Source organism: Phymastichus coffea, unplaced genomic scaffold (assembly GCF_024137745.1).
Source record: "Phymastichus coffea isolate CEN01 unplaced genomic scaffold, Cenicafe_Pcof_1.1 PCOF00121, whole genome shotgun sequence".
Classification (NCBI taxonomy): Eukaryota; Metazoa; Arthropoda; class Insecta; order Hymenoptera; family Eulophidae; genus Phymastichus; species Phymastichus coffea.
The window spans coordinates 322555-347835 of record NW_026706932.1 but is presented as its reverse complement, the minus strand read 5'-3'; the positions used below and the strand labels follow the sequence as shown (position 1 = coordinate 347835).

Below are 25281 nucleotides of genomic sequence, written 5' to 3'. Positions count from 1 at the left end.
AATTTTGTGTAACCGATTGACTGAAATTCTCGTTTTTTGTACTTATTGACTATAATTGTTTTTATTTTAAAAATTGATAGGCGTTATCATTTGTCTTTTCTATATACAAAAAATTATAAAAATTTACAATATACCTAAGTGTTAGCACATAATCGGTCAACTTGTTTTTTATAGGCAGAGATAGAAGTTATCGAGCAGTACTGTGATCCGAAGGATATAAAAGAACGAATAGCCGCCGAGCCGATCGTGAGAAAAACTCATCCTGTGGTGTGTACACAGGCAAATCGCAATTATACTAGACCTTATAAAGGTTAGTTGGATTTATTTATTTTTACCAATCGTTGTTACAAATTTTTTTAATAATAGACAATTTTATTTGGTTTCTTAGTTTTTCTTTAATGGATTTAAAATATTTTTTAGTCAATCAATAAAAACGGTATTATTTTCGAAAAATTTCCTAGTATTCCTGATAAACGCGTAAAAAAATTTTCTTGCTACCTCAGTCAAAAATTCGCCATTCGCTCCTTCCCCCTCAGTAATAAAAATTCGATAGAGCAAAAGAAAGGGAACTTTTTTCCAAACGCGACGGTTCTAGGTCAGTTTTATAATCATGGTCATCATATAGTATTCCGCTATTCTGATTCCATATTCCACATGGTATTTATATTTTGGATTTGTTTTGATAACAATATTACTGATTATACAGAGGTTAATTTTCATGCATGAAAATTATTAATGTTCCATAAATAATTTCAATAATTGTTACCAATAGTTGAAGCTATATCCTTAGAGAATGAGCAGCCTCATCACTTTGTAGCAAGTATAACGTTTGTTTAGATGAGTTAGTTTCAAATATTTTCTGTACATTATTATTGATTACATGTATTGATCAAAGTTTAGATATTTTATTTAATTTCAAGTAAATAATAGTTTAGGTTGGTTGAGCTTATCAGTTCAAAATCCAAATTGTCCACTATGAAAAGTAGATGTAGTTACTTAATTTGATAAATAGCAAGAAAATCTGTAATAGCAAAAAAATCAGAAAGTCAATTACGAAACTTTGCTTTTTATTTTAATCATAAATGCTATAAAGTAAAATGGTATAGATTGGAGATTCTAATAGTTCGAATTACTCTTTACTTGGTACAGATTGGTTCTTTGCTATTGACAAGATATAATTCAAGACATGATTTTTAGGGCAATTATATAACCTGTTTATGTAGGACAAATGTAGTATAAAGTATGTTAACAAAGTGTTTTTATAAATATCTTATTGAAGTTGGAAATTTTCAAATAGTATACTTCTAATGTTCACGAGCCGTGTCATGAATCCGCTTGCTGCCGACGAGCTACACCGGACCATAAATAATCATTTGTTACGCACCCCGGCAGGTAACCGAAGATGAGCCCACATGTATCTTATTTAGGATCCACCCGCAAGAACTTCTATTAGTCATTTTTCGGTGGACCCAGAAGAGGAAGAAATTTCGCGCGCGCCGCTACGGGAAAACTGCCCTATAATGACTCAGTTCCACACAGATAACCATCGAGCATAGGTCGCCCCTGTTAGTTACTCGATATTATTAGTTATTCGCGAGCAGTTATGTGCGTTTCGGCTACTCAATCATCAGTGCGTTTGGGCATTGTGGGTGCATAGACAGTAAGGCTATCTGTGAGCGTGTGATGGAGTGCAATTGCGTACCACCTGCGAAGTGGTGCAACGATCAGCGACGCTGTCGAGGATGTGATGTTCGTATCACTTATAAATAAAATAATTCGAACTCTCGTATCTAGCTAATGAGTAAGAATTTGTTTCCAATGATTTTACTCTAATTGTCAATAAAATAGATAAATAAATCAAATGTAATCAATAAGTAAATCAAATATACATAAATAAGTACAATATTTCGAGGAAAGTCAGACAATGCCCTAGTTTCTTATGGTGCGAATTGTCCCATAAGCAGAGCTACGTATAAGTAAGTATAAGTATAAGTATAAGTATAAGCTACCTATAAGTCTTTCTTTGATAGGATATAATTCGGCCCAAGTTTCTTATAGCGCGAGATATTCTATAAGTCGAGCTTAAATTATAAGGAAGGGACAGTCTTGCTCAGTTAATCACAATAAGAGAGAGCACTTAGGTATAATCCAAGTTTATTTAGACTCATGCGCTCACCTTGCAAGGCTAGAAGTGAATCCTAGCCTGTGCAGAGGTGGGCCTATTTATACACAGATTTTCCCGCTTATTTTTGCAAGAGAGATTTCATCGAAAATTCGAGAGACATTCGCGAATTTTGAGAAATGAGTTTTCTTAATTTACAAGTAAATAACCATTAATATTAAGTTTTTAACAGATGTAAACTTTACAGAATTTGTTATTTGTTGATTTTATACAATATACAATTATCGCCAATAGAGTCGTCAAAAGTTATTAACTAATAAAGTTAATTAACGTGATATTACAATATTTACAATATAAAATTATAAAATTTTCATATAACTTTATAGTTGATTAATTTTGGAGGTATTCTCTAAAGATAAATATTTAAATTAATTAATAACATTTGAATTATGACTAATTTTTCATATTTGTAACGGTTTTTTCTAATCTTATTATGCAATTATTAGATTATGTAATTATCTAAGATTTCTAAATCATAAAGTTATCATTATCAAGTATAAACTTAATATTTTCGTTCTATATATAGCTTATTATTTAAATAAATTATTAATTGTTTATTTACTAATAACAGTTATTATTCAGCTGTTATTAATGAAACCAATTCTTACTCATGTTCTATGCTTATTCACTTTGCATATGAATTATTTACATTTTTCTAATATTTTGTAATAGCGTCGGCGTGCAACGCCGATATATTCACCACTATTACCAATTATTTATAAAGGGGGAAGGCAAGGGAGGCGGTGTATCGCTCCAGGCAAAGCAGGAAGGAGAGCAGCGGGCAAAATGATTTCACACACAACTCGTTGACAAACCGTTTATTACAACGCACTACCTAGAGTGCCGGCGAAAGTACAAACACTTATTAACAATAACGCGCAAACTTAATCTAAACGAGATGACCGGCACGTTAGCGCCATGTCACCTCGTTAACCGGCTCAAACAATTACTTGAATTACGCACTGTCGAAAACTACGCCGGCTCGGGGAAGCCTGGCGTCGCAACGCGAACCGTGAGAATCGCCAAGGAAAGGGAGAGATATAAAGAGAGAGAGGAATCGATTACCTGACCAATTTCGGCGGACGTCGCTGTCGCCGGCAATCTGGAAGATGTCCCACCGGTGGCCTGGCAGGAAAACCCTTGGCTGCTGTGCAGCCGGTGATCTGGCAGAAGAACCAGCCGGGTACCGTCCTGATGGTGGCTTCTTGCAGGAACCTCCTGACTGCCGCGTCGCTGGCAGAGAAAATCCGTCCGGCTTATGTGTCGAGGAATGCCAACTTCTTCCCGAACAAAGGGCGCAGGCTTCGCAGCGATGGTCACCGACTGATATGGCCGATCTCTCTCGCGTGCGTCGCGTAACTCACTGTCGCGAGTGCATGAGAGCCAGCTTCTCACGCCTTCTCCCACCACTCGCCTCCTAATCGGCGGCACGCGGCAATGCCGGCCGCGACAAGTGCCGCGCGCCAAGCCCAACTACTAGACTATAGTCTCTCTCTCTCTCTCTCGCACTCTTTATATTCGGTAGCGTCGTCGCGTCCCTGTCCTCGTCCTCCGCTCTCGTGCGTTGCTGAAAATGAAAAGGGCAGGCATCAGGCACGTGATAACAACGTTCGCTTGATGCCGGCCGTGCGCCTTTGCCTAGGAAGGAGAGGGAGGCAAGCACACGGTGCAGGCCATGACAGGCCTACACCGTCACAGCCCCTCCGAAGGCCGAAGCTCTCCCTTGGAGACAAGGCCTTACCTCTCTTTAAGCTCTCTTTAAGCTCTCTCTCTTTCCGGCAAATGGCTCACGGCTCGGTCAAACGCTACAAACTAAAAATAGCTTATACGTAAACTTATAACACTTAAACTAGCTTAATCTGAGTTTCATTATTTAAACGAAGATTCGAATTAATGACCGATCTATACAAGCTAAGTCTTACAACATCAAGCACTAGAGTACAACGATTATTCTAAAAGAAAATGAATCCAAGAAAAAAAGAACTTTTAATTAACGCACAACCCGATCGAATCAACGGCGCACCAGGACGTCACACGCACGTATCCGCCTCATAAAGAATACCATACCTTGCCTTCGGAGACTAATCTCTCCTCTCCAAATACTTAAGGCGGAGGGCTCTTAATTCCTCCGCCACCGGGGTAAGGGAGCCAGCACCACTGAGCCGTTGACCGCTCGCGACAGCTGCTACCGGCGGGCTCGCCTCCGATGTTTCCATCGGGGCAACTTCCGCCGGGAGCGAGCTCGACCCGTTGGGTGACCGAGACTCAACGTCGCTCGTCTGCTGCCGAGCGCTTCTTCGGGCCAGCCTTTCGCGGTACGCCTTTCCCGAACGATGGCGTTTCTTCCTAGCCACTCCCGAGGTGGCCGTCGCGACTGTCGATGGAACCGAAACCTGGGGCTCCGGTTCTCGAGGAGCCTGCTGTGGCTTCCACGGCAGAGGTTCGTGTACGTGCCTCTGAGGCGCCACCTTAGGCGCATCAGCGGCCCGCGCACTCTTCTCGGTCGAACTTCCGTCGTCGTCGAGCATTTTGAGTACCCCGTTCGTGCCCGTGGAACGTGCCGACGGAGATGGCAACGGCGTACGGCCAACTCGTCTTCGCGAATTCGCGCGCGTCTTAGCGGCTCTCCCTATTACCGGTCTAACGGCGCAACTGGCCGCGGGGAGTCGGTCCAGCGACGAATCACTCCGGGAGTCCTCTCCAGCCGGTGGCTGGAACAAACCTGCCGAGGCGGACATCACGCGAGATTCCTCCGCGGCTTCGCGTATCGCGAGAGTTGTGAGTCGGAAGGAAGCGCACTTCCTCACTGCCTCCGACCAGGTCTGCACCGGCTTAGCTAAACGGAGTACCGTTTGCGGAGCCTTGCCTTTCCTAGCGAGGTGTACCTGGCTACCCACTTCGGCCGGGATCGGTCCCGCCGGCAACGGGGGAGGAATCGGCACGTCGCGGCCCGAACCGGCACTGCCAAGCTGGACAGTCGAGGCACTTGGAGGCAGTGGTTGAGCCTCGACTTGAGAGGCCGCCTGCTCTTCCTGCAGAGAAAGAGCGGCAGGTTTCTCAACCTGTCTCGATTCCACCTGCTGCAGCGCCATCGACTGTTCGGCGCGAAGCGCGGCGCTCAACTCGATCGTGGCATCGGATTGTGCAGAGCGATCAGGCTCGACGGGTGCGGCTGCTCCTGACTCCATCGGCGTACCTTCCATAGTACTAATAATATAAAACCTACAAACAAAATAAAACAGCACATACGTTAAACAACTAAAATAAACAGATATACAGTCTACTCACATCCTTTAACTCTACGAGGTGGTATGTATCGCTTCAATTCCGATACATGTACTCTCGTGCTACGGTGCTTGCTATCTGTTTGCAACTCATAAATCTCGGGTGAAACCACGCTAATGATTTTAAACGGACCGTCATACTTCGGATCTAATTTCGCGTTCTTACCCGCGGCAGCGTTAGAAAGCGTATGGACTTTCCGCCAGACTAGATCGCCTACTTGGAAAAGTACTTGCTTTCTACCTCTATCATATTGACGCTTTTGCTTTTCTTGAGCTTCTTCAATATGTTTTGCCACTAAGTCTCGAAGCGCATTCAATTCCGTTAACCGATCCGTCCACGCTTGCGTATCAATTTTCGTAATAGGCAACTTCTTTTCCAACACTCTTCTAAGACTTTTAACCGGCCGAGGATCTCTACCAAAGTTTAAGAACGCCGGTGATACCTTAGTCGACGACTGGGTCGCGGTATTTAAAGCGATTCTAAACTAGTGCAAATAGCGGTCCCAGCTTCGGTGTCTTTATCAACGAACATAGCAATCATAGTTTTCAGCGTCTTATTGACGCGTTCAACCGGATCGCTCTGCTGATGATATGCGGGGCACAACACGTGCTCGATGCCATGCTCTCGCAACATACCTTGGAAGATCACACTCTTGTATGCTTTCGCATTGTCACTTATCAAGTACTCTGGCGTTTCCCATCTAAATAGAATTAATTCTTCCAAGGCAGCGGCAAAAGCAGGCCCGTTCGCTGACCTAAGCGGTTTCAGTTCTATCCACTTGGTGAATAGATCTTGAAACACGACCATATACCGAAACCTGTTTTTGCTACGCGGTAGCTCGACTACGTCCATGGCTACCACGGCCCAAGGGCGTTCTACTGCACGTTTTCCCATTAGACCGAGCGGCACCTGTTGTACAGTCTTGTACTCCTGGCACTTTTTACACTCGGAAATGAAGGTACTAACGTCGTACCAAACGCCCGGTCAGTAGTACTCACGTGCTATCCTATCGTAAGTCTTTTCCCGGCCTAAATGTCCAGAGGAGGGCTCGCAATGAGCGTCGCGCAACACGCGTTCTCTATGCTCGACCGGCACTACCATGCGCCAACACTCTTCTCTGTTAGTGATCGGATCGAGCAAATGGTTCTGCATAAACTTATAGAGCGTGTTACCTTCTACTCTCCACGTTCTATACTTTTTCGGCCTAGACAACACATCCTGTATCCGTTCCAAATACCATTTATCGCTCGTGTCCTCAAACGCGCATACCTCATACTCGTCTTCGAATTCCCTAGATAGCGCGTCTGGCACATGGTGTAATGCCCCTTTCCTATGTACTATCTCGCAGTCGTGTTGCTGAAACTCGAGTACCCACCTCTCTAACCGACCTGTAAGTTCTCTTTTATTCAAAATTTTCGTAAGCGCGCTATGATCAGTAACTACAATAAAGTGTGACCCTTCTATGTACGGTCTAAATTTCTTTACCGCGAATAGAACGGCTAAAAACTCTATCTCACTAACCGTGTAGTTACGCTCATGAGTGTTAAGCATTCGGCTGGCATAGCATATCGGATGCTCGCCATCGTCGAATATTTGAACTAAACACGCGCCAACCGCAAAAGATGAACCGTCGCAGTGCAAGTAGAAAGGGCGCGCGAAGTCCGGGCGCGCAAGAACAGGCGCCTCAGTCAACGCGCGCTTCAGCCTTTCAAATGCAACTTGCCGAGCTTTACCCCAATCCCACGGTTGATCTTTACGAATTAATTTTGTTAGAGGAACTTTAATATCACTTTCGTGTTCAATAAACCTAGCGTACCAGCCTACCATCCCGAGAAAGCGACGCAACTGAGCTACATTGCTCGGAGCCGGATAGTCTACAATCGGTTGCACCTTATTGTCGTCCGGACGCAAACCCTCACTGTCTAAGCGATAGCCCAAATACGTCACTTCTGTGCAGAAGAAATCCGACTTCTCGAGATTAATTTCCAGACCTACGCTACCTAACCTTTTTAATACCTTTTCTAGCCAAAAGACATGACTTTTAAAGTCCGCGCTAACCACTAGTAAATCATCAAGGTACCAGAAAACGTGCGGTTCGTATTCAGGCCCGAAAAGTGCGTCCATGACTCTCATGAACGTTGCCGGCGTGTTTACCAAACCGAACGGCATCCTTTCAAACTCCCAGAGACCTAATCCCGATACTGCAAAAGCTATATACTGCTTGCTCGGTTCCGAAAGCGGAATTTGCCAGAATGCTGACTTTAAGTCGATTTTCGAAAGATGGACCGCGCCGCGCAACCTATCTAAGATTGAGTCCATGCTTGGCATTGGATAAGCGTCAATCTTTGTCACTTTATTAACCGGCCTAAAATCTAGACAAAATCTATAACCGCCGTCTTGCTTACGTACGACTACCGGCGCGCTACACCATTGACTGTTCGACGGCCTGATTATCTTTGCTTTCCACAGGCGCATCGTTTCCTCCTGCAGGAAAGCCAAGATTTTCGGCGACATTCGACGGATTGGCGTTTTAATCGGGCGCGCATCTCCTACATCGATAATATGCTCGATAACGTTGGTGACTGCCGGGGAATCGCCAGACTCGGGGACGATCCGGCGAACGAGCGCCATGATCGTCTCGCGCTGAGTCTCTTCGTACCGATTCAAACCTGCGCATTCAACACCAATCTCTCTGATCACCTGACCGCCAAGCACGATTCCCGAAATCAATGTTAATTTGCCAGTTTTTACAGAAATCCGCGCCTAATATCAGGTCGTGTTTTAAAGTTGACACGGCCGTCACGGTCAGCCAGGCGATTCTACCACCTATCTCAACACACAGTCTGAGATCGCCTAATGCTCGCGCCTTTTCACCTGAAATACCTTGCACAAAAATAGTTGGCGGCCTCAAACGTTCCTCGTATCTTTGTGCAAGCCTTGGTCCTACGACTGACACCTGAGCACCTGAGTCCAGCAGCGCGTTATAGACTTCATTGCATATCTTCACCTTCAAGAAAAACCTATTTTCTTTCACGGCTACTAACGCTTGATCCGACTCTTCCGTTCTTAGCAAAGGTACTGAGCTATCCTCAGTCTCCCCCCTCACCGAAACGGACGGTGCGTCTGTACAGACAACCGGACGCTTGCCCAAAACCATGGAGTTGGCGGGTTCGTCAAATGTGTGTGCATTATCTATGCGCGAATTTGTTGAGCCTGCCGTGTCGTCAGATGTGGAAGAGTCCACGTTCAGCTGAGTTTTGTTCTTTCCGACCGCATCCCACGCATCGTACTTAAACAAAGTTCCGCTTGTCGCCTCGTCCCGTTGTTCATGACCGGCCCTAGCACTAACACGTTGAACCGAAGCTTTTCCGCCGCGCGAAATGCTCGATTTTTGGTTCTCTGGCTTTAGGAGCCCGTCCAACGCCGAGGAAATAGACTCTCCATTAACTACGAGATCTGGTCTCTCCAGCTTCTCATCAGCTACATCGTAAACGACCTCACTACCCGGCCTACAAACGACTTGCTTACTTTCGTTTGCATCCGACTCTAATTTCTCGTCTACATCTAAAACTACTGGCCTACAGACGACTTGCTTTCTTTCGCCTGTATCCGATTCTATTTCTAACCTTACGTTAATGATGCGATCGGAATTCCTTATTTCTGACGCAACAACCGAGTTACTCTTCTTTCTTAGCAACTCGTCTATCCAAATCGCCCGTTCGATTTGCTTTAAGCAGGAGTCGCTGAGCGGTCGGCGGCTCCCGCACCCGAGTTTCCCTGTCTTACTTGACTACAAGTCGGACAATTTCGGAAGACAAATCCAACGGTCCCGCAAACCTGACACTCTGGCTTGGCCTCCGTCGGTCTCGGCGGGCAATTGTTCGCATAGTGCCCCGGTTGTCGGCACTTATAGCAAACAATCGGCTGCGAATTCTGCGCAGCCGGGCACTGAGACCTTTGATGGCCAACCAGACCACACGCGAAACACGCGCCTGTAAAAGGACGTTGTCCTCTCGCAGCACCTGTTTGAGCGCCATTAGCTTGTCCACGCTGTTGTGGAATCAAACTCGGCGCGGAGAACATCGGCACCTGGGCGGCCGGCGGCTGCGCCGCAACGTTCGGCTGAGCTGCAATGTTCGGTTGCGCTGCAACGTTCGGTTGCGCGGCCTGCTGCGAAGAGCGGTTCGTCGCCTGCGGCTTCGTGCATTGGGTATTAGCCGCGGCAACTTCGCTCTTCGGCCCTTTGCCCTTGGCCTTTGCCTTTTTTCTAGCGCGCGTATCTTTAGTCGGTTCTACTGTTAAAACCTCATCTAATTCACTCGCGACCTGTTCTACCGCGACGACTGCTTTCTTTCCGGCCAGTTTCTTAGGCTCGGTATAAGCAGACTCTGGTACGAGCGTAACGTCCACGCTCGGTGGACGTTGCCACCTTCTCCAACCTATCATACGATCTTCTAACGCTAGGCCGGCTTCCTTGAATTGGCTTAGGTCTTTAAACGCTTTCGTTTCAAGGTATCGCCTATACTGCGGATGTAACCCTTCCACAATAATAGCTACTTGCTTTTTGTCAGAAACCGGCGGATCGAAACGTCTCAAGATCGACTGGAAGGCCGCTACATATTCAGAGATGCGTTCGCGTTCTCCTTGCGACCTCTGCATCAATTCCTATATAACTGCTGCCTACTAAGCCAACGACAAAAATTGGCTGAAAAGCTCTTTCTGAATTCCGATAAAGTCGCCCATTGCTTTCGGTTAAGCTCGTACCAAGTACGCGCCTTACCACGCAAACTAGTGCCTACAGCGTTTAGCAATTCTCTATCCGGAATTCTATAAAAGCGCTGACAGTCCTCTAGTCCTGATAAATAGCTAATCGCGCTCGTATTACCATCATCCAAAAAACGAAGCGACCAGGCATTTAGCGCACTAACACCATCGGCTGGCACGCCATTGATATATTTAACGTGCTTTGGACTTTTCTTCTTCTTTTCAGCTTTTACGCGACGCGCCTTTCCTTTGCTCTCCGATCTCTGATTCGGAGGAGCTCGAGAGGTCTACGGTGCTGCCATGGTCCGGCAAAGTTTTCGCCTTGACCGGCTTACACTCCGACGCTCTCGTTGAAGCTCTGGACTCCGAGTCCGAGTCTTCTTTTTCTCGTCTAAACACTCGCACGCCTACGCTAACGGGCGCTCGCACAGCTCTTCCCCATTCAAAGATCCATGACTCTCTGTCAGATGGTGGGCACTCAGGAAAGAGGACCTGACTCACTGGCTGAGCGCTTGAGCGAATCTGGTAAGCAGGGCCGGCGGCCGCTGGCACGTTGAGATCCGCGCAGCCGATCGTCGGATCGGCTTGCAACGGCTGTTGAGCCTGTTGCGCAGCCTGATCTGCACCATCCTGCATTGCCTCTCTCTCTACCCTATAGACGGTATTTGTGCCGTCAGTGATGCCTTGTTGCACTTTCCGTCGGTATATCCATCGCGGAACAGCTGTTATTGCATTCCATACCTGGCTCAAGGTGCCGGCGCTACGTCTCTCTGTCTCGGGCGCATTCGTCGCGCGCGCGCCTCGCTCTGGGGGGGGGGGGTAGTTCTTACTGGACTGGTTACCGGCAAGATAACCTCCTCGCGAATGGGCGTCATCGCACTAGCACTCTGAGGCTGAGCCATACTGACAGCGCCATTTGCTGGCAAAATTACCTCCCCGCGATCAGGAGTCGTAATCCTAGCGCCCTGCAGCTGAACTGGCCGATGCAGAGCGGCAACACTTTGTGGTGACAAAGTCGCCTGCCCTGGCAAGCCTGGCTCTACTGCCCTTGGTGACGCGATTCTAACGTATTCGACCGGACCAGTCTGGCTTTCGTCGCTGCTAACCGCCGCGTGTGTGGGTTCGCGCTGCGAAAGATCAGGCATGCGACCTTCTTTAAAATCGCTCGGTTGAAACGGCGCTCCTAACTCTGGCCTTTCTATCGCAAGCGTAAAGCGCAAGTAGCGTTCCCTCAACTCCTCGATTTCGCCGTGTAAAGAAAGTTTCCTATGTCGCATTAACCGTAACAATGCGACCGGCTCTGTTGAGTCGATACGGCGCTTGACTTCCTTGACGCGAGCATTGCGGAGAATTCTACGCATGGTTACGCGATCCTTACATGCAAGCGGCATGGTGTGATCGAATCGTTAGCACAAAAAAAAAAAAAAAATTCAAATGAAATAAATACTTAAAAAAAACTATTTTCAAATCCAACGACGCGCGCGAGTTGCCAACAGACAGCTAACACGTTAAAAGAAAAATATAAACGAAAAAAACTATACTATATGTAACCAATCCAAAAAAAAGAAATAAATAATAAACGAATAGAATAATACAAAAAAACTATGTTCCTTCAGTGTGCTAGGCCGGCAAGTTATCGCCTTGCCTAGAACCAGAAAGGAATGCAGCGTTCGAACGTAAACACACTCGGACGCTCAAATTCTCGGAAGCGAACACGTGTTGGCGCGAGCGACCTTTGCGCGTCGCGACCTGATACACTGATGCTTCAAATTTCTACGTTTTCTCTCAAACAAAGGCGCGTTGTTTTTAACACGCTTTGCCCTTGCTAACAAAACACGACAAAATCACTTTCACGAACCATACTGCCGAATTAATCGTAAAAAAAAGAAAATGTAATTACTAATGCTACTTATTAACTATTCGCGCACACACATACGAGCACTGTTCTCAATTCTGCTTTGCCCATCCCCACAAGGGATGCCATGTAATAGCGTCTATTGTGTTTTTGTCAAATTGTGTTTTTATTACTATGAGAAATAACCATCATAATCATTTTGCATAAATCCTGTATCAAATATTAAATAATTTATATTTTCAACATTTATCGTTACATACTAAATAACTTTTACATAAATATATTGCAATTAAAATTGGTAAATATAATTTAAAATACAAAAAAGCTGATATTACTTCTTACTTTTTAAGAGTTACAGACCGCAGTAACTATAAGCATATATGCTATCAGGTATCGAATAAATTTATATTTAACATCAATTTGACAGAGAAAAAGTCAATTCTAGCTTTTACAAAAGCTTGATCTCATAAAATATAAAGAATGAATCGCAATTCATTTTATTCAATTTTACTTATGTTTATCACATTTTTCTTCATCAATATTCAATACATCTGAGTCATATTAGTTTTCTGGATTTTCGTCTTCTACTTCATTCAATGTTTATGTATATTTGGAACATTTTCTGTTATATCCTAGAAGCTATTCTTAACTCTCGCGATCGAGTCACCTTCAGGTATGAATCGTCTATCCTCATGTTGTCGTAGGGTAAAAAATGATCAGGATCTTTTACATCTATAAATATGAAGTCAACATTTTCAACATAATTATGTTCTACGTAATATAATACAATTTACTTTAAAATTAGTAAAATTTCGATTGAAAACTTCCGGAACAATTACGTCTCCAGTTTGCATGAATCTTGTAATACAACATTATATTGACGGTTACCTCATCCTCTAGAGTAAGTCATTAGCTGCGGCATTGTTTGATGAATATTCTACTAGTGTAGCATCCAATAGCCATTGATTACTCAATCAATCGACATAATGATTGAAATTCCGTCTGTCAACCGGAAGCAATGAAGTTGTTATGTCGCGACTACGTAGCCGTGACGTGTAGTTTGTAATATTTTATTGTTGTTATAAATATTAAAAACGACATAAAGAATAAAAACGGCTAAGTCAGTAGAGCGAGACTCTGGGCGATTAAGTTGAACTAAGCAACAGGAAAGGAAGTTCGCTATAATTCAAATAAGAACATATATAAACGGTTTATTCGGTTATAGTCAATAAACAAACATGCTTACACTCTCCTATATGAAACCTGAGGTGTATAGATTTGAAATCAATATATTACTTTAAATTAAAATCCAAACTACGACTCGTCAACACGGATACACAACAAAGGATTAGCTCATATTTGAGATGCTAGATGATCTTCGCTCACGATGCTCGGTTCTTCTACGCCACATATCGTTCGATGAATCTTGTGTAGATACAGCCGCCAAGTAATCTCGAATCTGAGAAGAAAAGCGGAACGTGGCTGGCCTCGTCATAGTTCTTGATATAGACGACAATCACTAAATTGCACTGAATCTCTTTGCAACACAATACTAAAAATCATCTTGATCCCGGAACGTATTCAGTCGCAGAAAGCAGTCGCCGGAATGCAGTCACAAAAATAGTTGCTGGTGAGAAGATCCCGCCTTCAGAGGTGCTTCCCGCTGAGTGGCAGCCGAGCAGAGGAGAGCGAGCAACGTTAGAGTGGGGGTTATATAGCAGAACCCGTCACTCAGTTAGGGTCTAACATACGTGAAACGACTCCCTACTTACTCATTTAAACATGATTTGACTAATTCAAATCGATGCGTTACAAGTTTTAGAATATGTATGATCAATCATTTATTAGTAATTATTATAGTGACAGGAACTTACCTGGGTTATTATTTCGAGTTAAGTTGGCTGTTTAGCTCTATCTTGATAAAGTATATATGTGGTCGGTCGGTAATGATGCACGAACACTCGATTCAAGTAATTATTTATTTATTCAAAGACAGAAATGGTTTCTCAAAAATAACAATAGGTGAATTATACTTTATTCGGCTGTCGCGCGTCGCGAATCAGCCCGTAAGATTTTTAACAAATTTTAATGTTATTGAGTAGTCGCGCGTCGCGAATCAACTGCCGAATAGTCGAGTCTTCTGTTTTTATATTGACTCTTCGGCCCATATTAATGTGTTGAGTAATCAAAAAATCAAAATGTCGGGCGCCCCAAATTTTCGGACTACTCATCTTTTAATTTCGCTGAGTTTGTATTTTGTAAAAATGCCGTTCGTTGTTTATACATTATTTCGTTTTTCAATTGATTGCTGATGAAATCAAAATGAAGAAATAGTTACGTCTCGGGACGTAACAAAGTGTAAAAGTCTATTTATACCTAAATGTAACTGTATTTATGATGTAGTAAATGGTATAATTTTTTTGCAAATACAAACTAGTTAGAAAAGTATTTTAACAAATTTATAATGATTGTGAAGTGCATTTCAATAGCATGCTTCACATACGACAGAGCACCATAATACGGGCAAAGTTATGTGATTGATGCTATCAAAGTTTCATATGTTCTTTGATGAAAAGAATTGTTTAAGCCAATTATGGTATTGCATCCGCTTGTACCTGATGCAACATAATCATTTGGCCGTAGTACAACTCTTTTTTCTTCTCTTTCTTTTTACCGGTTGAATAGTGATTATACTCGTATAGTTGAGTTTTACAGTGATTCCGCCATCGCAATGCTATGCGAAACATTCTCTGCGTTTGTAAAAGTCTTAGCAGTTACGAGGTGTGTTCAAAAAGTAAGGTGAATTTTGAATTGGGCGGGCTACGAAGATTCGATCATCGATATTTTCTTTTTATTATGTTAATGCAAACAGATATTTAGAGTTGATAAGGGATAGGTTACCAGAAATGTTAGAAGATGTTGATCTAGAAACAAGAAGAAGATTGTGGCTTCAGCAGGACGGCGAGCCAGCTCATTTCGCACGAATTGTTCGTAATTTTTTCGACCTGACATACGGAGAACAAAGGATCAGACGAGGAGGTCCAGTCGACTAGCTCCATGTTCATCGGATCTTACATCGCTAGATAGTTATTTGTGAGAATATCTCAAGAACGTTGTTTATGCAGAACGGCTAACACGAGGAGGATATGATGATTCGCATCCGCCAAGCTTGCAAAGCTATTCCAAGGACAACGTTGTTAAAAACAGATGAAAATTTCCAGAGGCGTTTGAATCTTTGCCTCGAAGCAAATGGCGGCCACTTTGAAAAGGCAAATCGTGGATAAGAAGTGAGAGGCACGGGGACTCCAGGTAACAAGCACCTCAGTGAGAAGCACGGGGACTCACGGTAAATAAGCACCCCAGTGACAGGCAAGGGGACTCACGGTAAACAAGTAACCTAGTGAGAGGCATGGGGACTGACGGTAAACAAGCACCTCAATGAGAGGCACGGGAACTCACGGTAAAGAAACCCCCCTTATTGAAACTCCTAAATATTCTCCTAGGTCGACCTCGAAATGACCTTGAAAATGAGGTTAGGGTCACTTGGACCATACATGTACTACCTTATCTAAACGCAAAAATGGATGTAGGTTGCGAATAACGTTTTCTAAGTTGATCTCAAAATAACTTTGGGAATGAGGTGGGAGTCACTACGACTCCATAGAATGTAAATATTTGAGTAAGGATAGGGATCCCTGTTGAAACAAAAGGTTGACCAAGAAATGACCTTGGGGATGGGGTGGGGGTCTTATGGATCCTCATACATAATACATCATCTGAACGTAAAATTTCCCCTCGAATCCAACTCTACCATAAAATATAGGTGTTTCTATTTAAAAAACAACATTCACCTTGAAATAACCTTAAAAAAATATGGTTAAGATCAAATACAATATCATCAAAACATAGTTTCCTCAAAGTTAAACAACTTTTGTTTGAAACTTTTTTTCGAGAAAAAGCTTACTAATCAAGATGTCTTAGTGGGTCGATTAAAATTGGCCACCTTGTATATATGTGTGTGAGTATGTTTGTGTGTCTGTCTGTGTGTGTGTATGCATTTTTTTCTGAAGAGTTGAAGAATGCGCTACGCACTGTAATGAGTCATCGGGACTCACCGTCTATGGGAATCTCCTAGGGTAAGGCCTCAGCTGTGTAAATTCAGCTGTGACCTTTCCCCCGGCCTACTAGACTCCCAACTCCTTTTACCTTATGCCTCCCGAAGTCGCTGCTAGGCATTACTTCGAGAGAGACGTTATCAACTGAAGCAGTTCCACCAAGATAGGCATTATTCTTATTTCAGTTCCTTTCCATGATGTTAGCAGCTGGTATGACACTTCCGCTGGTTCTTTCCACTTCTCCTGTAATGAGACCTAGTCGGTTCACACACTCCTACCTTCGTGGCTGCACATTTTTCAGTGGCAACGCATTCTGCCGCCTTTTGACCCTCTTGGCCACATCGAAAGCACTGGTTTGAGAAATGAATCTCGTTTTTACAGTCCCTCGCGATGTGTCCTACTTCCTGGCACGGAAAACATTTAGGTTGTCCTTCACGTAGTCGAACCCTACAGTTGACCCAGCCCATTCTCACCTTTCCGCTTTTTAGCAACTTTTTTGCTGTTTCCGCGGGAAGTAGCACGGTGGTCAACTGGGTTCCCCCATAAGCACCCTTAATAAGCTTTATGCTTCCTAGGAGCAAGTCACTTTGGCCCATCACGGTGCTAATCGCCTTTGCCACTTCGCTCTTCGTAGTAGCCTCATCCATTCCCTGATGATAAGGGTCTCCTTATGCATTTGCACCTGAACTGTTGCTGTTGCTTGTAGCGTGGATGAGACCACCTGTTGCAGCTCAGGATTCTTCGTGCTCACCTGGCCCAGTTCGAGGAGCAGCTCCCCTGCTCTGGTGCGCCTAATTTTAGTCGCCCTTTCTCCGATTACCTTTAATTCAGGCGCAGTCTTGACCTTATGGAAGAGGTCAGCATATGAAACCTGTTTGGATGCTTTTATTTTAATGTCATCCGCTCGAGATGGCAGTTTGGCTTCTGGCTTTGGTTCTTGTCCGATCGGTTTCTGCTGCCGATTTTGCGGTTTTTTCTTTTTCTTCTTATTTCTAACGACCCTCACTTAGTCATGGACTTCGGACTGGCCTTGTTCCGGTTGCTTTACTGCTCCCTCCTTCGCTTGTTCTTTTTTCGCCTTTTTATTTGGGCATACTCTCAGTGGTGAAAGCAGAAGATCGACGATGTCTGACACGCCTAAAAGAATCTCTCCAAAGCCTCACCTGTCTTTAAGACAACTGACTTCATCTTCTTGTATTTCGCAAGGGTCTTTTCTGTTTCCCTTGCCATCTGTTTCAGCTCCTTATGGATATTGTTCTTGTCCAGAACAAACTTTACCAATTTTTTTTTCAAGGCCCTTGTCGTCTCTTCAACTGCTGCAGTGGCCTGAACATTCTGTTTACAGAAGCTGTCGCTTCAAATCGCCATTTCGTATTCCAAGGAGGCCCGCGTTAAATAGCGGGGTCCTTGAACCTGTGTTCTCCTCTGTCAGTGTGGAGTTTCGATAGTTTACCTCGAGAAAAAAAGGGCCCTGAGCTCCGAGTGTGCAGCTAATTTCAGTGCGTACACCAAAGAGCTCTTTCCTATTCCGCTCGTTCCACCATCCCAGTCATTAACATTATATACTCATGTCAAATGCAAGCTTTTGCATTTTAATTTTTGTTAAGTAAAAAATAAAATACAACAGAATGGACTAAATTTAAATATTTAAATGTATTTTGCATGTATAATGATAGAACCAATAAGAAAAATACTATAGCACTTTTTCAATTCGAAATTTTACATTTGTTTTCACATAGTAATATTAAAATTCTAATTTGTCATTATTATAACTATAAAATGTAATGTTTTGATTGCGATTAAAACTTAAAAACTAGTTTTAAGCTGTAATATAACAATATAATTTTTACTTTAATATATTTCAGACTACAAAAAATATATACGAATTGAAAATAACATTACTAAAGGAAATATTAATATTAGGAATAAGAAGTAATTATATATATATATAAATCAATGGTTTATTTAATAATAACAAAAGCATTATCTTTTAAATGCAGATACATCTTAACATGAGAAAAACGTCGATATTAAATCAATATAACAAAATTGTTGATACAATTAGTGCTTCAATAACATCAATTAATTTATATGATGAAAGTATAGTGATGAAAGCTTTTATAATTCTTTTCTTGATGATTCCAATCACTAATGAGTCGATCGGCAACAAATCGTTGCAAGAAGAAAATCAATCTGAGATGTTTGAGAAAAGAGAGTTACGAGACAAAAAGTACATTAAAGCTCCTTCATGGTAATTGCTGAGCTTGACGAACCACAAACTTTTGAGGAGGCAATGAAATCTGCATACAAAGGAAAGGGAGTTGCTTAAAAAACTCTACGTGGAAACTTGTTGATTTACCGGCTGGGCGTAAAGCAGTTACAATTAATGGGTTTTTCGAGTCAAACATAATGCTAATGGTGAAATTAATCGTTTCAAGGCTTGTCTTGTTGCACGAGGTTTCAGTCAACAAAAAGGTATTGGCTATGATGAAACTTTTAGTCCTCTGGTACGGTTTGATACGATAAGAGCTTTGTTAAGTGTTGCTGCTAATGAAAATTTAGAGTTACAACAATTAGATGTTAAGACTGCTTTCTTGAACGGAGTTCTTGACGAAGAAATTTTCATGTAGCAGCCTGAAGGTTTTCAAGATTCTACTGAACGCGTATGCAAGTTAAAAAAGAGTTTGTATGAAGCAGTCGCCAAGATGTTGGAATGAGTGTTTAAAAAATGAATTATTTAAACTTGATTTGAATGAGAGTACAGCTGATCAATGTTTATTTCATAGTATTAAAAATGATTGTAAGATATTAGTTGCAATTTATGTTGATGACGGTTTAATTGTTGCATCTGATAAAGATATCATCAATGATTTTTTAAAGAAATTGAAAAATTTGTTTAAAATTACAACAGAGCCAGTTGGCTAATTTCTTAGTTTACATATACAGCGATTTCATGATGGTTCGATTTTGATTAATCAACAAAGATATGCATAGAAACTTCAATAAGATTTCAAATAAATGAGACAAACATTGTTCATACACCTATTGATAGTTATGATAGTTATTGATAGTTATGTACAGCCTGGCGAAGCTGAAGTGACGCAAGAATTGAAAGGTTCATATCGTGAAGCAGTAGGATGTTTCATGTACTTAGCGGTTGTTTCTCGACCAGATATTGCATTAGCCGTAAATTATACATCTCAATTTTTGGAAAATCCTCGCGAGAGACATTGGCATTTAATTTTGCGTATTTTCAAGTATTTAAATGGAACTTTGAGTCAGGGAATTTTGTATAAGCATGAATTTAAAACTGGAAGATTGAATATTTTTTGCAATGCTGATTATGCAAGTGATTAATAGACGATATGTGAATGGAATGGTATCAATGTATTCTGGTGGAGCAGAACGAAGCGTTTCTCTTTCAACTACAGAAGCTGAATATATAGCACTGAGTGAGGCTGCTAAAGAATCATTTTGGCTAAATAGATTGTTTCAAGAAATAGTTTTGATAAAAAATACACCAACTATTTTTTGTGATAATACTATTTTCCAAATTGACGAATATATTTAACTGTCGAATCAGTGCGGTGATTGTTTAAAAGTCAATAGCTCCAGTTATATATGATATTTTTATAAAAATCAAAATGCTTATTAATTTCTAAGTAAATGTCTATCCTATTGTGTAACTTTAAGGTGGTTGGCTCATTTGAAACGATAATTATACTCTTGTAAACAAATAAAATAGCGAAAAATCCGAAAGAAATTTTACATTTAATGCTCTAATTTGTTTACAAGTGAGTGTACAATATTTTTTTTCATCAAAATATAGGGCATACTTTGTTATTCAAAATGAGCCTTTACAAGCCAAAATATCTTTATTATAAACTGAGATATTATTTAATTTGATTATCGCTAAATCGCAAAAAATGTCATAACTTTTAAAACTTCAGGATCGAATAAAAAAAATAGGTATCTTCTAAAAATGTGGGCATACTTTTTATAATAATGACTTTCATAGACGCGTACCCCTAATATGAAAATTCGTGAAAACTGTGCCAAATTATGGACGCACTCTTGTGGAATTGCTCATATATCCAAACGTAGCTAAAGTAAAAAAAAACTACATCCTAACCTGGCATGATATCAAGAAGCAATTATATACGAATAGGCATTAAAGTTTAGAAAGATGATACTTTGTAAAAAGAAATCTTTGCAAAACGTGGAAAATCATTTTGCTTTTGTGATTTTTATATAATATGTGATAATAAATGTTGATCTCTAAGAATGTGAAAAATCACTTCGTTTTTGTGATTTTTCACATTATTAATGATCAACATTGATTCAATAACGAAAACTGATAGCGAATTGGCTTCTTATACTTAGTAAGCAAACTATGTAAGTGATATAAATATATATATATATATATATATTTGATCGCCATTCATAACTAGTTTAATTATAAATTTGCCCATCCTATTGTTTTTGAGAAACCAAATAAGTACTTAGCTAAATGTTTTCATAATTTTTTTTGAAGACTAACGAAAAATATTTCACTTAATACGCAAAATAATTAATTAATGTACAAAGCCGTTGTATATGTTTCGCGTTTACCGCGCCTTCGGCATTCATGCCGCAGGTCGATGCCGCAACCCTTGATGCAACGTTGTCGAGCAAACAACTAAATCAATCCTGATAATTTAATTGTCTGAACACTTCTTTGTTTTTTGTCTCAAAATCTTATTCTTGTTAAATATAATTATTTAATTAAGACTAATTATCGTAGTATGGAAGTACAATCGTGATTACAGAATTGATCAACGATATTAATTCGAAGAAGTAAAACAGTCTTTAAAAAATTATTATAAAAAAATCTTGCACCCATGTATTTGTTAATTTATCAGTAACAATAATTGATATTATTTTACAAACAATATAAATGGTCTAGTTTAGTCTAAAAAATGAGGTACAGACAACCTAGCCTGTTGCATTTTGGTAAATAAACTAAATTGAATAAAACTACAGTAAATTGATAGCATTTTAGAAATTCTTGCTCGTTTAATTTTTTTTTTTGTAAAATAAACAAGAAGCTTTTTACGTTTCGTCTAAAAATTGAGTTGAGTTCTATATACTTACAAAGAAATCTTTCCGTGCCAGTTATGAGTTTTTAATTGTCTAAATGTTACTCAATCACCATTTTATTTGCAGTAATTGAAAAATAATTAATTGATTGAATTAATTTGCCCACACAATATTACTGCAAATTATACACGATACTATAATGTAGAATTTGATAAAAACACAACAAAAAATATAATTAATTATTTAGCCGAGATTTACGTGTCAAATATGTCAATATTATAATATTACACAAAATATGTATAATTTTTATGAACAAAAAATATTCTATACATATGTCTATTAAAAATAAGTTACGATTAGTATACTTAGAATAACATAAAAAAAAACAAAGATATCTTTCGATTGACCTAACCCATATGTTAAAATGGATAACAATTATATGTTTGTAATTAAAAAATTAATATCAGGAAGAGGTTTTTGTACATAAAATTATACGTTCATTTCCATAAATCACCGTAAATTTATTTAAAACATTGTTAAAACACCATTTCTTCAATTTAAAATAATTCCATGCATGTAAATAAAAATCATAAAATGACATGCATATACAAATTTTGATTATTCTTACCACTATCAGTTTAGCCTCGATTTTAAGATGAATAATAATAATATTCCACCTGAAAATGATTAATAAATGCCTTCTAAATGTCTGAATTTTACTCGTAAGCTCAGCTCATGTAATTTCAGAGAAAAATAGTAGCTTGTGACTTCGCGCCAAATTGCACTTGAGAACGGGAAACATGGAATGAGAGGAATAGAAAACAGTTGCTCGGTAGAGTGTACGGAAGTTGGCTGCATATACAGCTTCAGGGAGCCTTTTTTCCAAAGTAAACTATCGAAACTCCAGCCTGTCCTCTGTATTCCTCTGCGCTACTACGTTTTCCAGGCATTTCTTATCTGGTTCCCTATTTTCTCGTTTGTTATTGTTCTCCATGATGTTTTTTTTTTCTGTTTTATCCAGATATATGCTAAACCCCCTGGATCCTCCGTCTATGCGGGAAGTTGACATGGCTTCAACACATGCCTGTAGACGATGCCAGACTGGGTACATCACACCTGAATATAGCACGCCCTGTTGCTCTAGCCCACTTTCCATCTCTCGAGCGTCACACCTCGAACCACGTGATTAGCTCTCTGGAGATTTTCCAGTAAACATCATACAACACAACGCACTCGCCAAGCCAATTGATCGGTACTGACTAAGTGACCAGCCGCCCGTCTTGCCATCAGCGAGAGCCAAAGATAGTTCAGGTCACTTCGGCATGCAACCTCGGATCGCATTCCCACCTAATACATCCTTTTGGCAGCTCACTCGTCACACCGCACGGCAAACACGGCGGTCCGTATCCTGATCAGAAGCACTTTAAGAAGGTGCTAACATTCGGGCCAGATATACCTTGGTTTCTTTTCGAGGTTGATACTCCTTCCTCTCCTCCTCACCCGTCTCTCGTAGGCGGGATCCTGGGCTTGGGGCTGACATAGCGGAATTGCGCGTGAGTATGCGAGAGTGCATGTGTGTGTGTGTGTGTGTGTGTGTGTGTGTTTTTTTTTTTTCCGAAGAGTTGGAGAATGCGTTACGCACCATATAGTGAGCCATCGGGACTCACCGTGTGTGGGACTCTCCAGCCTGTAAAAGGACTGGCATACCCACTAAACTCCTAACTCTTATTTTACCTGTCCCCCCACGGGAACCGCCGTGAGGCATTACTTCGCGAGGGACGGCATCGGCTGTAGCAGTCCCTCCTAAGTCGGTGCATCTACCGCACATCTCGACACCTATCTAATTTCGATGGCTTCTTCTTTCTTCCTCCTTCCTGATGAGATCCAGCCGATCGACGATGGTCGTTACGAGGGTCGTCACCGCATTCCATCCATCCTGGGACTCCAGGAGGCACGTGCCAACACCCTCAGGAGTCTGAGGTCCTTTCCACAGTGCCTGGAATCGACTTCGTTCATCCCCAAACCGAGGGCACTGAAGCAACACGTGTTCCACGTTCTCGTCTGCGCCAGGACAGGCCGGGCATTCCGGGCTATCTATCACCCTAATGCGGTCAAGGTAGCTGCGGAAGTTGCCATGGCCTGTCAGCGCCTGCGTTAGCTGGAAAGTGACAAAGCCATGGATTCTGCTCGTCCACTTTCTCACGTCTGGGATGATGCGATGGGTTCAGCGACCCTCCGCGGCTAGGTCCCATCTACCCTGCCACTTTATCATCGTCCTCTCTGTCCATCGTACGTCTCGTCGGTCTCCGCCTGTACGCCATTCTCCACGGTATCTTTCAGCCCACTAGCTAGCAGGTCCACTGGTGGGATTCCTGCAACAACGGATAAGGCAATATCGGACACGGTATGTGTGTGTGTGTGTGTATGTGTGTGTGTGTGTGTGTATGTGTGTGTGTGTGTGTGTGTGTGTGTGTGTGTGTGTGTGTGTGTGTGTGTGTGTGTGTGTGTGTAATAGGGAATTAAGAAATTCAAGTCCATAGATTAAACTAGTCCACCTTATATGTATGCATACTGCTCATGTTTGACGAATGTGATTTGCATTTTTACTCTGGTTGTGAGCTATTCTTCAAAAATAACATTTATACGAGTCCTACAAATAAAATTCTGGAGATGAGATATCAGGTGTTAGAGTTAGGAAATTAATTAATTGGACCTCCACTACTAATCCATCTTTCATTGTAATCCAGATTCCAACATTTTTGGACAATTCGTGCAAAGTGCAGGGTTGCACCATCCTGCTGAAACCACATTCTTCATCTTATTTTTCAATCACTTTCACCTCATAATTTTGGCGACTTCTATCTTATTAATTGCAACTTATATATTGTCACACGTACGTTAATAATTTTGAATTCCGTATGGGAAATAAGCCTGAACAACGTCGCGTCACAAATTATTTTAAGAGAGAAGGCTCGGAAGGCACATTCGCTCCATCGCGGAAAATTAACGAGGGCTTATGTCGTCCGGTAGTGTCGATGACCTCGATTTACCTAGTTACGAGAGAGACAGGTTGCACAAAGAAACTCATCATTTCGGACATTTATTTACACTTTATTAAAACAGCAATTTACATACGGCATTTGACGTGTGCGTCGGCCAAGTCCGGGCTAGTCCGTTCCGTGCGAATTAATGCATAAGAAACAGAATATCGCCTTACAACTGTTCCGCAAATTCCCGCGAGTGCGATGCGAATTTATGTATGCAGCCACTCGTCCGCGTCCGGCTGATACGATGCTCGGAGAGAGAGAAATCGAGGCGCGCTCCGAGAAACGAAAAAGGGTACCTGACCTTAGGAGGGAGCGCTGCTGTGAAAGTCCACGTCCGCTGGGCCAACTATGTAGTCCTCAAAAGGTGGATCTATAGGTGGATGCAGCTGGTCCTCTTCTTCGATGCTGTTCACCCGATGGCGATTAACTATTCACTCACTTCTTAGTCGCGAGGCTTAACTAGCTCGAAATTAGTTGCTGGTCAAAGCCACACTAACGTCGTGATCTCGCGCTTTCCGCGACGTCTTACGCGCCCCTCCCTATAGGTACCCAAAACGGCCGAGCGCCGCCGGCTACGCACACATGTGCGACTCATGCCGGTGACACTACCTCTCTCTCTCCTCCTCTACTCTTTGCTCTCGCTCCATCCTTCCAACGTCAGGCATCTCCGCCGATCAGGAATCAAACCTACAACAAAGCCACATCGTGCGTCGATACTCGGTTTTCATCAACCGAGACTGATGTGGCAGCGGCTCAGGGGAAGGCACGCGGAAGAGAGAGAGAGAGGCGAACAGGGCGATCGAACTCAACAGTCGATTAGCCCGTCACAATATTAATAACTTTATTTATCAATATTCTGTTCGACAAAAATAAAAGTCATTCAAACATCTATTTACAATTTCATACCACACCATACGGCTTCAAATTTTAGTTTATTTTCTATCTTGTGTTGTT

At 41.9% G+C, this 25281-nt stretch overlaps 1 protein-coding gene across 2 annotated transcripts in view; it reads left to right on the top strand.

Annotated features, from left to right (window-relative positions):
* LOC131671233 (uncharacterized) overlaps window positions 1–25281 on the top strand; it is a 623217-nt gene that overhangs the window by 336758 nt on the left and 261178 nt on the right. For both annotated transcript variants that reach the window (XM_058947500.1, XM_058947499.1), the window contains one exon: window positions 175–310. In XM_058947500.1, the coding sequence (XP_058803483.1) occupies window positions 175–310 (136 nt within the window). The remainder of the gene's footprint in view (window positions 1–174; window positions 311–25281) is intronic.